General features: G+C 36.0%; 1 protein-coding gene across 1 annotated transcript; it reads left to right on the top strand.

The window, feature by feature from the left end:
• Positions 1-8,517: 8,517 nt before the first annotated feature.
• LOC308261975 (olfactory receptor 5P76-like) lies at positions 8,518-9,462 on the top strand (the record flags this gene model as incomplete). The annotated part of the gene is made up of 1 exon (XM_080694154.1): positions 8,518-9,462. One exon carries the CDS (start codon positions 8,518-8,520, stop codon positions 9,460-9,462), a length of 945 nt encoding a protein of 314 aa, XP_080550280.1.
• Between the last annotated feature and the right edge of the window lie 5,664 nt (positions 9,463-15,126).

Genomic DNA, 15,126 nt, shown 5'->3' with positions numbered 1-15,126 from the left:
GGAAGATGTAGCCTGCGCTGCTCCGCGCCACAGCTCTGGCCACTCCGTGCCGTGTCAGCCATGTCATTGCAGGCTGGTTTCTTTCTGGTGTCTCATTTTTCCACCCCTCTTTTTTTCGGTCCCTTATATTTACAGTTTTTATTTCTTTGCTGATGGTGTTTTCTGGCTCTGAAAGGCACTGGTTTTGTGGTAATAGAGATCGATTGTTAGCGGGACTTTTAAGTGCCGCTTTTCTCCATCGACATCTTCCTGAAAGTCCATGTAATTTCTTTTGGTCATCTTATTGTTGATTCTACTTTTATTCCATTATAATCTAAAAGATAAAAGGAGTAATCTTTTGTTAAGTTTCTGGTACTTGTTTTGTGGTTAATTTTGGATAAGGTTCCATGAGCAGCTGAAAAGAATGTGTATTCATCTGCTGTTTGTTGTACTATTCTGTATATCTCTCCTGACTTTCAGGATTTGGGTAGAGTAGTCCAGAGTGATTCTTACTGTTTTGCCCCTGAATGTTAGCCATTCTTTTGTTTTTGATGAATTTGAGATTTTTTCCTTGTCCTCTATGTTAGTCATTTTGATTATTATGTAGTATAGAGAACTTCTTTAATCTTCTTTAATCGATTGAATTAGAGACATAATGTCTCCTGTATGTGGATGTTCAACTCATTTTCTATGTTTGAATAATTTTCGACAATATTAATTTCTCAAAGGATATTTCTAGTGCCCTTATTTTGTGCTTCTAGACACTCTTCAATGCTTATCTATAAGTTAGGTCTTTTCTTATCATTTCATATTTCTTGAATATTTGAGTTGTGTTCTCTATATTATTGACTGTGTAGTCAGTGTTGAATGAGCTGTTTTTGAAGATTGAGACTTTATTTTTCATGTTGTCTAGTCTACCAGAGGTGGTTTCTATTGAGGTCTTTAATTTTTTCATTGACTCCTTTATTACACATAAAGCCTTTTTTGGTTCTTACTTAAGGCCTCCATTTCTGTATTCATATGTTTTTTCATTCCCTGTCTACTTTCTCTAATTTTATTTCTAAAGATTTTTATCTTAATGAAAATATAAATTCTGAATTTTTCTGGTATTTTAAACAACTCAGTACCAGTTATTTGAATTATGGAAACTTATCATTTTCTTGTTGGACTTTGATTTCATGTTTTCAGAGTTCTCAGGTTTGTATCTCCTTTGTCTTGGCATTCTTGCCTTCTTTATGCAGGAACCCGATGTCTATTTGTTATCCCTTTACAGTAAGGCTTCTGCTGAGGGTATATATTTGCCTCAACAAATCTGTCTCATATAACTAGACTTTTGACTTAGTCCCTCAGAATCTTTTTAGCAAGATATAGTTCTTAGTAAAAGCAAGCAGGAGTGTCTGATTGGCTGCAGGGCCCTGTATTATCTGGGCCAAAACTTAGCAGGGCCAGAGACTATAATGTTTCTTTCAGAGCCTGTGGCCTGCTGGATAAGATTTAATGATCCAAAGACACCACAGCTTCTCTGCTTTTGGTGAACATGTGAAACTTTATGGAGTGCTGCCCTCTGGTTTCTCTATTACTTGGTGGAAACTCAATAGGGCCAGAGATTATGATGTTCCTTGCTTGTGGTCCAGCTGTAACCAGGAAAACCACTACTGATTTGGTGGTTGACATCACCTGGATTGCAGTCAGCTACTTGATTTTGTGATCACCAGGCATAAACTCTGCTGCCTAAGAGTGTTGCATTCCCAGCCTTATAGGATGGCTGTCCAAGCCAAATTTCTCTAGAAACATGGCTGCTATTTCACCCGCTGCAATTATATAAAACCCTGCTGACCTCTGCTTTCTGAACTCCCTGCTTTTAGAACCTGAACTCTTTGGGGAGAGATTGTACTGTTCTGTGCCTGAGTCTTGGGTTGGCTGATTTATTTAGTTCTAGGGACACCACTGCTACTCTGGGCAACATTTATCATATAGAACCATGCTGACCACCGGCCTTGGTACTGTGGCACCCAAACACTACCAGGTGAGGGTACAGAGCCCTTTGCACCTGCAGCATTGTTAGTGAGTTATTTCACCCCACAGAAACCATTGTTGGAGGTCCTGCAGTGATTACTGGAAACCCTTCAAGGGTGGGGCTAACTGTGCTGTCTTCTTTGTTAAAGCTTTCAAAGATTCAAATAAGGTAGCAACTTTTCTTAACATGCTCTACAAATTTCTGAATATGACTTTGTTTTCATTCTACCTTTAATAATTTTTCCTTTTGGTCCCTAAACATACAGAGTATAGGAATCAATCATTTACTTTCTTTCAAATCATTAAACATGCCACCCTTTCTACTGCCTCAGGTACCATCTCACAGTTACCAGCTCTATCTAAAATAGACATTTTCTTTCACATAGGCAGCATGTATTATTCTATAGCTAACAGCCTATATTTTGTTTGATCACTGCTAGGAAGCCTCTTCAAAATATAAGACCAAACTAAAGACACCATCTGTATATTTTCTTTAAAATACTTATACTAATATTACACTCAAGGTTCACTTCACACAATGTTGGAGCCTTCAAATAGGCAGCCGCAATGCTTTTATACTCTTTTCACAAATTCCTAGAACAGAATAGACTTAATTTCATATTTGATATGAATGAATGAAAAAGCAGTGAGTGCATGGCTGAATGAGACATTTGCCCTTTCTTGAACTATTGATTTTTATGGCTGTGAGTCCTTATTTTACAGAAGATGTAACTGAGGCACATGCAAGTCAAGCAAAATATCAAGGTCACAAGCTTCCTCTTTGGGAGGATTCAAGATGGTAGGATAGAAGAAGGCAGCACATTTCAGTCACTTTGAGACTTGAAGTCAACCATCCAGAAGACTGCTTTTTGGAAAGACAATAAAAGCAGTCATAACTCAGTGGAATAAAGATAGTTAAAATACGGCAGAATTCAAGGTAACAAAAAGAGTAGATGACTGAAAAGAGCTCCACATATACCACTTGGTGAGCTCAGAGCTGAGGTGGGGAGTCACCTTGTCAAACCTGCACCGGAGCTGGATGCTGCTGGAATCTGGTACCTTTTAGACACAACTCCAGCAAAGAAGCAGTTAAATCCTGTTTAGTCAGTGACTATAAAGAATGAACATTAAAAAGTAATCTCATTCTTCTCTGCATGCTTTAATGCATCAGGACTGTGGATATCTAGACCTCCCATCCAAAAAGCCAAGCAAACTCCTATGGCTACAGCTGAACTCATCAAGAAAAAAAATTACAACCCTTCCTTCAATGACTGGAGTAGCTACAACTGCCCTCAACAAGACCATTGTGAATTTCTAGACTTCCCAGCATTGCAAAATCCTGTGACTACAGAAGAACTTGTTGGGATGAAGAAACTATAGATCAAGTAGAAACATGAATTAACAGATCATAAGGACACTCAGTGGGAAAAAGTATCAGCAGTTGCCCAGATGTTGTAGGATACTTGACGATCACTGAGGAATCATTAGCAGTGGTATCTGTGGGGTCAAATAACTCAGGCAACTGTGTCACAGGATTCAAAGGCTATAAACTGTCACCAAAGGGTTTTTGGTACCTCCAGTACTGCTTCCAGCAAGGTCTCATATGATCACAGTTGTTCAGAATAACAGTGGTGTCCCTTGGGATAGCTAACTCAGTTGTCCATTCTCCAGGGTCAGAACAGAACAGTATCTCCAATGGCAGAGTCTGGACCTGAAAACAGGAAGGCCAGGAGATAGGAGGGTTTCCTGTGATCTCAGCTGGAAAAGATGCAATGGTGTTTTTAGGGAAATGTGACTCAAATAGTTATGCTGCATGCTGGGAATGCTACAGTCTTTTGAGCAGCAGAGTCTTGGCCTGGTAAAAATGAGGCTAGTGGATGAGAGTGTTTCACATAATCGCAACCAACAGAATGGCAAATGTGTCCCTGGAACATAAAAACTCAGCTAGCTGGGCCACAGGCTCAGAATGTCATAATCTCTGGCCCTGCAATCACAAATGCCAGAGACCAGCAGTGCTCATTGTTTTCCATGATTGTAACAAGTGAAGCAGTAGTGGTGTCCCTGAAGTCTCAGCCAGTTGGCTTGAAATATTTTAGTTCCTAGTACTACAAAATTTGAACTCAGAGAACATGGGGGTCTGCAGCCAATAAGAGACATATTCTATGAAGCAAATTTATATTCCCCACACAGGACTGATTGTAAAGGAACAAGAAAGAGCTATATGACACTCATGCAAAGAGAGAGAAGAGGTCAAGAAAACAGATTTCTAAGAATTCTGAAAATATTAAAATGAAGAACTTTGAAGAAACAATAAACTCCCACAACTCAGCAACAATGGATGCCACCAATATGAGCTTCAGAAAATTTCTGTCAAATAATGAAAGCCATTAGGGTCTAGTATGATATACTCCCAATTCTGGGGAAAAAAAGACTTCCAAACAGATATCTTTCTTTTTTTTTTTTTTTTTTTTGGTGGTACTGGGGATGGAACCCAGGGGTCTTCTACCCCTGGACTACACCCCCAGACCTATTTTATATTTTATTTGGAAACAGGGTCTCTTAAGCCAGCTGAGGCTGGCTTTGAATCTGCATGATTCTTCTGTCTCAGCCTAAGCCCAAGCACGGGGATTACAAGCATGCGCCACCACATCCAGCTACCACACAGATATCGTTCAAATTTGAGAGACATAACAACCATCCAATGCTGCTGTGAACATTGGATTCATTTCTGTGTAGATGGATTTTTTTATTTGTCTTAGGTAAATACTCAGAAGTAGATCTATTTGGGAGATACGGTGTTCAAACTTTTAATATTCTCAAATCATTTCCAAAGTGCTTGTATTGTTTTACATTCCCTCTCACAATATTGAGATTTCCAAGTGCTTCCAAATCTTGCCAACATTTTCTATTATTCATCCTCTTTAAATTTAATCATTTAATGGGTGTGTGATAATAGCTATTTTGAATTTTAATTTGCAATTTCCTAAAAAGTAATATGATTAAAAGAGTTTTCATTTCTTATATACTCTTGAGATGGCAGTGAGCTACTGAATTTTGCTACATATAAGATGTGAATACAATATTGGGAAAATACATATGACCATTAATTAAAGAAACCAAAGCTATGTTTTAAACATGTAATGTAGTTGAGTGGCATATTTTATGTCAAACTCATTTGTGAAATCTCACTTTATTGTTATTCAACTTTCAAACTAAATATCATGACATTCTGCTGTCTATTGTCTGTGAGAAATTATTAATTTCATTATATCATTGAAATAGAATGTCAAATTAAAATTTATTCTCTTTTTGGTGCTTACTGAATTTAATGTTATCATTTGGAACTCATACAAAATCCAACAAATAAAATTTATACAGATTCTTTCACACTTAGATAAACCATTAGTTTTCTCTTTGAATCATCATGTTCAAATTAAATAAATAGAGAAAATACAGGAACTCAGAAATCCTAAATATTTTCTTTAGTAAACTGTATTATTTTAAGATTTGAGGTATCTCTATCATAAAATATGTTAAATTAAAAATTGATTACCTAGAGGGTGGGTGACTTTAGATTTATATTGAAGAGATGCTGGACCATTCTCTTTTTGTATGAGTCATTTTATCTAACTGTATGAAATAATTTTATACAATCAAAATGAATAAAATTACATTTATTTAATAAACAACTAATCCTGGACTGACATGGTGGTACACACGTGTAATCCCAATACTGGGGAGTCTGAGACGAGACAATCGCGGTTTGCGGACAGCCTCAGCTACTTAGTGAGGCCCTCCCGAACTTAGTGAAACCCTGTTTCAAAATAAAGAATAAAAAAAGGGCAGGGGATATGGGTTGGAGGTAGAATGTCCCTGGGTTCCATTCCCAGTACTGCAAAACAAAGCAAAACAAAGCAAAAGAAAACAAAAAACCTGGCTGTCATATAAAAGGGTATCATGGACATAGAAAAATAAACAAAGATAGTTGTTTTAGCAGAGAGAAGTAAACACATTTTATAGGGATGTAGAAGGTACTATCAACCAGTTTGTTCACTGACAAACAAGTGAGGAGAAATTATTATCCTTAGCCAGAAACAGTGGTGCATGCCCGTAATCCCAATACATGGGAGGCTGAGACAGGAAAATCAAAGGTTCAAGGCTCAGCCTCAGCAGTTTATCAAGATTCTGTTTCAAAATAAAACAAACAAACAAACAAAAATGAAAAAAAGAAAACACGGTTGTAGTTCAAAGGTAAAATGTCCTTGGAACCAATCAACCAACCAACCAAACAAACAAAGAAAAAAAGGATAGAAAACTTAAAAAACAAAAACAAAAGCAAAACCCAGAATAAATGTTGAATAAAAGAAGCTAATGTCATCATTTTATATTTTCAATTTAGTATTCTTACACTTGAAATATCAAATAGAACCAATACTTAGCTATGAAGTGATTTATTATATTCCCATTAATTATCAAATGAAAGTGCACCAGTACCTCAGTAAAAGAAAAGAAAACTCACTTGAGAATTGATCGAATCCTTGAAGATTAGTTGTGTTTGTGTGAGATGAACCGCTTGATATTTATTCACTCGAGAATGTGATAATGATTCCTGGTGGTTTTGAATTCACATTGGAATCTCTAGGATCTTCAGAGATTTGTTCCCAAATGTAAATAATAATAAAGCATAGCCTAGCGACTGTATAATAACAACTTTAAATTTACTACAGTAAAATAAACATGCTCTTATTTCAAGAGGTAAATTTAGCTTTTGTGAGTAATCTGGTTTACAGATTTTTATTTGCTAAGAAGTCTTTTTCCTTTAAGTTTTATCTGTATACATAAGCTTAATTGAGACGGTAGATATAATCAACAAGTGGGTTAGCAAATAACTGTAGCTAAATTAACTTAATCTTCTACAACCATGTGCCTGTGAATAAACAGGCATAATTCAGTTTTCTAAGATTCCTCATTTATCTTTCCATAAAACAAAATCAACAGTTTACTGGTCTTTAACTGTATCTAAACTTATCACCCTGCAATAATTCTTAAAAATTTAGTAGCTTTGAAATGCTTTGGGTCCTTATTGCTAGAAAATACCTTATAGAAAGACCTACTTTGTTTTTTGGTTGAGTGTTCTAGCATCAGAGACACTAAATGCTTTGGACAAAGACAAGGACATAAAGCCAAAAATCTTGGGAGATGAGAGTCAACCTGGCCCTAGCTGGGTGATTCTGAGTAAGCTTATTAACTTTTTAGGCTGAAACTATATTTTGCTGTATTGTATATTCAAATAATACTATCTCATTCTGTGGTACTCCCGCTGGGAAATAGTGTGACATTAGGAAATGATCTGATTTATTTGAATAAACTTTAATAATCTATTCTATTTTTAATTATAAAATTCTTGCATAGTGATTAGATTGATATTTCAAATGACTTAATAGACACTAGGTTAAATGAAAACATTGAGAATGTTTACTAAATTTATAGCAGATAACTTCATAATTTTAATTTTAATTCCTTTCTATTTCCTTGTTATATCAGGAAAACTGTTTCTTGTTTTTAAAAATGATCTTAAAAATGGTCCTGTTTAACTGATAGATATTGAAAACTGTGTGATTAATAAGTTATTAACTGTTAGAAAGCTGAAAGGCTGACCTGTCATTCTCCCACTTAAACGTGTACTCAATTTCATTGTCATTATTATCTAACTCATTGTAACTATTATATCACTTATAGCATAGCTACCACAGGGATGGACTGAGCTCAATCAGCCTGGGATTATCATCCTCATTCTACTGCTTCCTACCTTATCTTAGGTAAGTTACCTACCATTTTCAAACTCAGTTTCCCCATCAATAAAATGAAAAAAGGGATATTTCTTATTATTATATTATGATAATCTTATTATTAAAATGAAAATCATGAGATATTCCTTATTCTTAATAGTACTTCATGGAAAATAGAGCTGTACATAAAATGTTTAACCTTATTCTAATAATTTAGTAGGCATTGAATAAATAATAATTTATAAATGTTATATTTATAAGTATAGATATGACATTGCCAATAATAATTAATAATCAATAATTATTGTAAATAATTATTCAAGTCATTAGATACTCCTAGTTTATACATTTTAGTCTTTTTATACTTACTATTCTTTTTTGTTTTAAAGTCTCATTTTTAAATCTTTAGTTTTAAAGCTACTTAGGTATATTTTATTATACACACATAGTATATATGCATGTAAATATACATACATTGTGTACACATATGTTACATGAAGTAAATTTTTAATGTTTTGTTAAAATAATTTTGAAAATATAGAAAGACTCACTGCATATAAATATATAAACTCTGGGACTCTAAAAAACAAAAAAACCCACATTTTTCTTGAAAAATATGTTAGCTTAAAATACCCCCCATGTATGTATTAATGAAAATAAAGCCATCACATTTATAAATTATTTCATGTAATGTTTCTATTACATCTTCATATTTCAGCAGCTTCGGTGTCTCATGGATGCCCTGGTGGATGGGAACCACACTGCAGTAACAGGATTCATTTTATTGGGCCTAACAGATGACCCAGTCCTTCGAGTCATCCTCTTTGTGATCATCCTGTGCATCTACCTGGTGACCGTATCTGGCAATCTCAGCACCATCATCCTTATCAGAGTCTCTTCTCAGCTCCATCATCCCATGTACTTTTTTCTGAGTCACTTAGCTTTTGCAGACATAGGCTATTCATCCTCTGTCACACCCAATATGCTTGTAAACTTCCTGGTGGAGAGGAATACAATCTCCTACCCTAGCTGTGCCATCCAGCTGGGCTCAGTTGTTTTCTTTGGGACACTCGAGTGCTTCCTTCTGGCTGCCATGGCGTATGATCGCTTTGTGGCAATCTGCAGCCCACTGCTCTACTCAGCCAAAATGTCCACATTTGTTTATTTTTGGTTACTTGTAGTAGCTTATGTAGGAGGTTTCCTTAATACTTTATCCTTTACCTTTTCTTTCTTTTCCTTACATTTTTGTGGACCAAACCGAGTGAATCATTTCTTCTGTGATTTTACTCCTTTGGTGGAACTCTCTTGTTCTGATGTCAGTGTCCCCGCAGTTGTCCCTTCCTTTACTGCTGGTTCTGTCATTGTGGTCACAGTATTTGTCATAGCCGTCTCCTACATCTACATCCTCATCACCATCCTGAAGATGCATTCCAGCGAGGGGCGCCACAAGGCCTTCTCCACCTGCACCTCCCACCTCACTGCGGTCACTCTGTTCTTTGGAACTATCACGTTTATTTATGTGATGCCCAAGTCCATCTACTCCACAGACCAGAACAAGGTGGTGTCTGTGTTCTATATGGTGGTGATCCCCATGTTGAATCCCCTCATCTACAGCCTCAGGAACAAGGAGATTAAGGGGGCCCTAAAGAGAGAGCTTAGTAGGAAAATATTTTCTTAGTGATATCTTTTCATTTGTCAGAATCAATATAGTAATGATATCCCATAGATACAGTAATAAAAAGAAACTGAATACCTATGGTTGAAATATGTCTGTTGATATATCTTTCCAGTGTTGAGCTTTTAATTAAATATAGGGGTATGCTTTTTAACATAAGAACACACTTGACTCACATTAAACAAAATTTGCTGAAAATCCTTTAAAGTTATATTAATTTGAAACAGAAAAGCACTAGGATCTTTAATCAAAATGCAACCATGGCCGGTTATGGTGGTGCAGGCTTGTAATCTCTGTGCTTGGGAGGCAGAGACAGGAGGATTGTGCAGGTTCGAAGCCAGTCTCGCTGGCTTAAGAGACCCTGTTTCCAAATAAAAATATAAAATGGGTCTGGGAGTGTAGCCTGGAGGTAGAAGGGTTCCATCCCCAGTACCACACACACACACACACACACACACACACACACACAAAATGCAACCATGAATTCAACAAAAGAATGGGTAATAGTAATCAATTAGATTTAGCATTTTAATTTTTGCAAATAATTTGCAACTTCTTTTGTATTATTGCAACTTCTATTGTATTATATTTAAGAAAAATTAATAGGAATGGGATTATAGTTTAAATGTATCACATTTTGGGATGTTATCATCCCAATGCTTGGTGCCATTCCTAGGATTTCTAGTTCTGATATTAAAGAGTTGCAAAAAGTAGAATGTCCAAAAGCAATGATAATTAAATGAAGGTCTAATCACTGAGTACATTATCAAACGGAGCTCAAAATTATGTTTGTGAAGAATTATAATGTAAGCCGGGCATGATGGCGCACACTTGTCATTCCAGCATTTGGGAGGCTGAGACAGGAGGATCACGGTTAGCAGACAGCCTCAGCTACTTAGTGAGGCCATTTGTAACTCAGTGAGAACCTGTTTCAAAGTAGAGAATAATAAAAAAAGAGTTATAATGTAATGCAATTCTTTTCTTTGTGTGTGACACTGGGGATTGAAAACAGAAGCATTTTACCTCTGGCCTAAACCCCAGTCCGATTTTATTTCTTTTTTGGAAACAGGGTCTTACTAAGTTGCGGAGGGCCCGAATTGGGCTTTGAACCTTCTATCCTCCTGTCTCCACCATGGCCACCATGCCCAGCTCTAATGTAATGCAATTCTTATATTAAAATGCAAAGTAAGAGTAAAATATATTTCTGCAATGTGCTAAAAAGCATATCAAAATATGAAGTGCTAAATGGACTTAATTATACTTTATATCTTTACTTATTTCCTCTTAATGATCTACATACTAATCACCTAATTACCACTTGTAATCTCAATTTTAATAACAATATTTACAAGTAGAAACCAACCAGCAACAACCATTAATTAACTACTATAACTGTAAAAAAGCAGCTTTGCCTGTAGAAACTGTGTAAGTTATATCAATCTTATATTCAGAGGGAAAAGTTTTTAGAAATAAATGTACCAAATTTCTAATTGTTTATATGTGTGCTAGTAGCTACCTTTCAAACAAATGTTTCTTTTGAACTTTCAAGTATTTTTCTATAAACATTGTTATATAACATCATCTGTTTTCTCTATAAAGCCTGATTTACTGGACAGAGAACATAAATTATGTTCCTCTCCTGGTTCCTCAGAGTCTAATCATTACGCTAATCACTCATGCGTTCATCAAGTTTTCTTTAGCATATTTTATGCTCAAACATTGAATATTTGTAATACAAAAATAAACCACTTATTGACAAAAATATGTACTGATTGGGAAGAATGAAAAGTAAGTAATAAGTAAATAGCCATAACTAGTATAAACAATGTCAATTTATATATTTGCAAAATGTGATGTCTACAACACCAAGAAGGTTGCCCTTAGGAGTCAGAGATGGCTTTGGAGAGGTATTTATCGTGAAGGATGAAAAGTCACACAGGTTAATGATAGTGAGATGTGGGAGTCTTCCAAGCAGGAGAAAAGTGGAACAAAGTAGAGAAAATAGAGTACATGGTTGGGGGACAGGGACTCTTAATAGCTCAGGAAAGTTGAATTAGTGTTGAGCAGCAGATGAAAATATCTTAAAAGAAAAACAAAGCCACATGCCCAGTTATACCAGAAAGGTAACTGTGTGCTATACTAATGAGGTTGTGTTTCATCATGAAGACTTGAGAAAGCATTGAAAGAACCAATGAATAGCTTCAGCATCTTCTTTCATTGGTAAGAAACAACTATGGCACATTATTGTGAAATTTGAAAGAAAATAATGAAAGGAAGTCAACAAATAAGCAAATAAAAACTGACCAGGACACTGGGAATAAATAAAGAAGAGATGAGAGATAAAGATAAAAAACAAGAGCGAGGTGTGGTGGCCCATGTTTGTAATCCAGTATTTGGTAGGCTGAAACAGGAGGATTGCTGTTAATGGCCCGCCTCAGCTACTATGTAGTGAGGCCCTTTGCAACTCAGTGAGACCCTGTTTCAAAATAAAGAATAACAAATAGGGATGGGGTATAGCTCAGAGGTAGAATGCCCCTGGGTTCCATCCCCAGTACCGCAAAAATAATAAATAAATAAATAAATAAATAAATAAATAAATAAATAAATAAATGAGAGAGAGAGAGAGAGAGAGAGAGAGAGAGAGAGAGAGAGAGAGAGAGAAATGTTGCCGACAGAATCAATGGGATTGGTATAATGAGAAAAAGAGGGCTAGAGAGACTCCCAACTCACAGAAATGAGAGTCTGAGTGGATGGTGATGTCCTTTCCTGGATATCAAATATAGAAAGAGAAGTTGAAGAAAGTGTGAGGAAAGTTGGGTTTGAGGTTTCTGTGAGATTTCCAGATTATTGAGAAAGATAAAAAAATCCAGTAGATCACTGGAATTATGGATCTGAACTTTGGGAGAGACATCTGCCTAGGAGCCAAGGCTTGAGAAGCTCTTTTATATAAACATTACATAAAAGAAGATAAGAATATAACTGAGGTTTCAGAGAGTGAAGCTGAATTGTTCTCCTTTTATGCAAGGAGGCAGAGGTCACTGGGAATGAGTCTGAGGAATAACCCAAGAAAACTGAAATGTGTAGAATGAAAACATTAAACAGATGAATATTATTATCTCCCTCACACAGAAGATTTGTTTAGTGATATCAAACCTAAGCTGTTGAACTGCATCAGTTTTCAGACAAACTTTATGCAAAGATAGTCTACATTGTGCAGACACTGGAACAAATTAGGGCTGAGAAAAACAGACTGATTTCTATCTTTTAGGAAAGCAGGTATTAACATCATGATCACATGATTTGTCTAGAATTGTAGGCATACTGAAATAAACATTACAAAGAAATAGAAGCCAGGTGTGGTGGCATATGCCTCTAAACCCAGTACTTGGAAAGATCACCTCCTCATGGGCACTTTGCACCCCTGTCTTGGAGGTCAGAGTGTTCTTGGATCTTCTGTGTTTTACTTTAGGTGCTTTATTTTAGGCTTTGATAATTGAGAATCAATGCAACGCCACAACCAGTGGCAAACATTAACTTCCAGATCTGTCAAAATTTACATCTTTCTTTTGTCATGTTGATGAATTATTATTCAGGAATAAGTTAGAAAGAACCTCCAATCCTTGATATTTCCTACTTTTGTGACCTCAAATTCTATGAGGAGTATTTGAAAAAAAATATTATAGTTGGCCGGGCGCGGTGGCACACACTTGTAATCCCGCTTGGGAGGCGGAGACAGGAGGATCGCGCTGGTTCCGAGCCAGCCTCGCTGGCTTAAGAGACCCTGTTTCCACATAAAAAAGTTAAAAAATAGGTCAGGAAGTGTAGCCCGTGGGAGTGTATCCCGGAGGTAGAAGGGCTTCCAGGAACCCAGTACCACCAAAAAAAAAAAAAAAAAAAAAAAAAAAAATATATATATATATATATATATATATATATATATATATATATATATATATATATTGTTGCTTTACAGGTAGAGAAAATCATATATCAATATCAATCCATTATTTTCAAAGACATTAGTTGAACCAGGCATAGTAGCATACACCTGTAATCCAAGTACTTGGGAGGCCAAGGCAAAAGGACAGCATGTCCAAGGCCAACCTGAGTAACTTAGCAAGACTTTCAACAATTGAGCAAGACCCTTTTTCAAAAACACAAACCAAACCAAAACAAAAAAATGTTGAGTATTTATTATATTTTAGGAAGTGAGAAAACATTTAAATTATCTTTATGAACAGAATCGAGTTCTCATGTAATTTATATTTCAGTGAAGACTTTCTACAGAGTGAGTAGACATTACAAATTCAGAGTAAGACGCCGGGGGTGGTGGCGCACGCTTGTAATCCCCGCGCTTGGGAGGCGGAGACAGAAGGATCGCATAGAGACCCTGTTTCCAAAAAAAAAAAATAGATCTGGGAGTGTAGCCCGGATATAGAAGGGCTTCCAGGAACCCCAGTACCACCAAAATTAATTAATTAATTAATTAATTAATTCAGAATAAGATAATCTGTGTGGAATAAACAAGTCAATGATCACTCTGCCGTACCAAGGTGCTATTTGGACATATCTAGACAGTCATGATGACTCCATTTAAATTTCAAGCACCTTAGCAGGGGCAACTTGAACGTTTTTTCTCTATAATTTAGACTCTATATATCACCAGCAGTGCAGCTGGATTTCTCACATGATGACTCAGTACTACAATAGTAAGTATTTTAAGAAACTATAAAAAGAAGTTGAAGAATTTTCTATGACATAGCCTTAGAAGACCTACACATCTTTTCTACTTTTCTCTGTTGGTAAGATGAATGATTAAAACTCAGTCCAGGTTAAAGGGGGAAGCAAACAGGGTTGCATCTCTCAATAAGAGAAGTAGTACATGTGCTGCAGTCATCTCAAACCTACCATATCCCCTCTGGCCACAATTTTTAGATGGCAAAATCCATTTATACTCTCCCGCAATCTTATAAAATATCACTCCATCGTAGCATCACTGAGCTCCTCATCATGAGTTCCATATCCAGTTCAGGCATGGGTAATATTCCTTAAACACAGTTTCTTGATCTGAAGACATGTGAACTACAGATATAAGTAATTAATTTTCCCACTATGCCCCTGACAGATACAACTGACAGAAAGGTAGGAAAACTGCAATAAATACTCCCATTCATAAAGGAGGGGTAAGAGGAGTCACATGATAATTATTGGTCTATAGCAATCCCCAAATCTAAGCAGACACATGTTGCCATTTTACTGATGAAGTCTTAAAAATGCTCAAAAAATTTTAAGTGATAACCTTGGATTCTACCCAAAATACATCTTAAAAATGAAAACACAACAAAGATTTTTTCTGACAAAAATATTAAAATTGATCACCGTAGATCTGCATTAAAAGGAGCAAATATTTGTTTAAAAAGAAAAAAATCTGTACAGTTGTAAGCATAGAGTTAAAGAAAGAACTGAAGAGCAACAAAAGCAATACAAATCCAGACAACTAGGGAACTAGCAGAGGTGAGGAGGCGTCAGTTTGGTGAATAATTAAGAAATAGTTCTGGTTTACATTAGAAGGTAGGTGAGACCACTTTGCCACAGCATCTAGCCTCAGGTTAAAATGGGAAAGAAAGCGCTCTCTTGTACAATCATTTAAAAAAGTTTTCTTATTGA

The sequence above is a fragment of the Muscardinus avellanarius genome, assembly GCF_963383645.1.
Source record: "Muscardinus avellanarius genome assembly, chromosome: 1".
Lineage (NCBI taxonomy): Eukaryota > Metazoa > Chordata > Mammalia > Rodentia > Gliridae > Muscardinus > Muscardinus avellanarius.
This window is presented reverse-complemented; position numbering and strand designations above follow the sequence as displayed.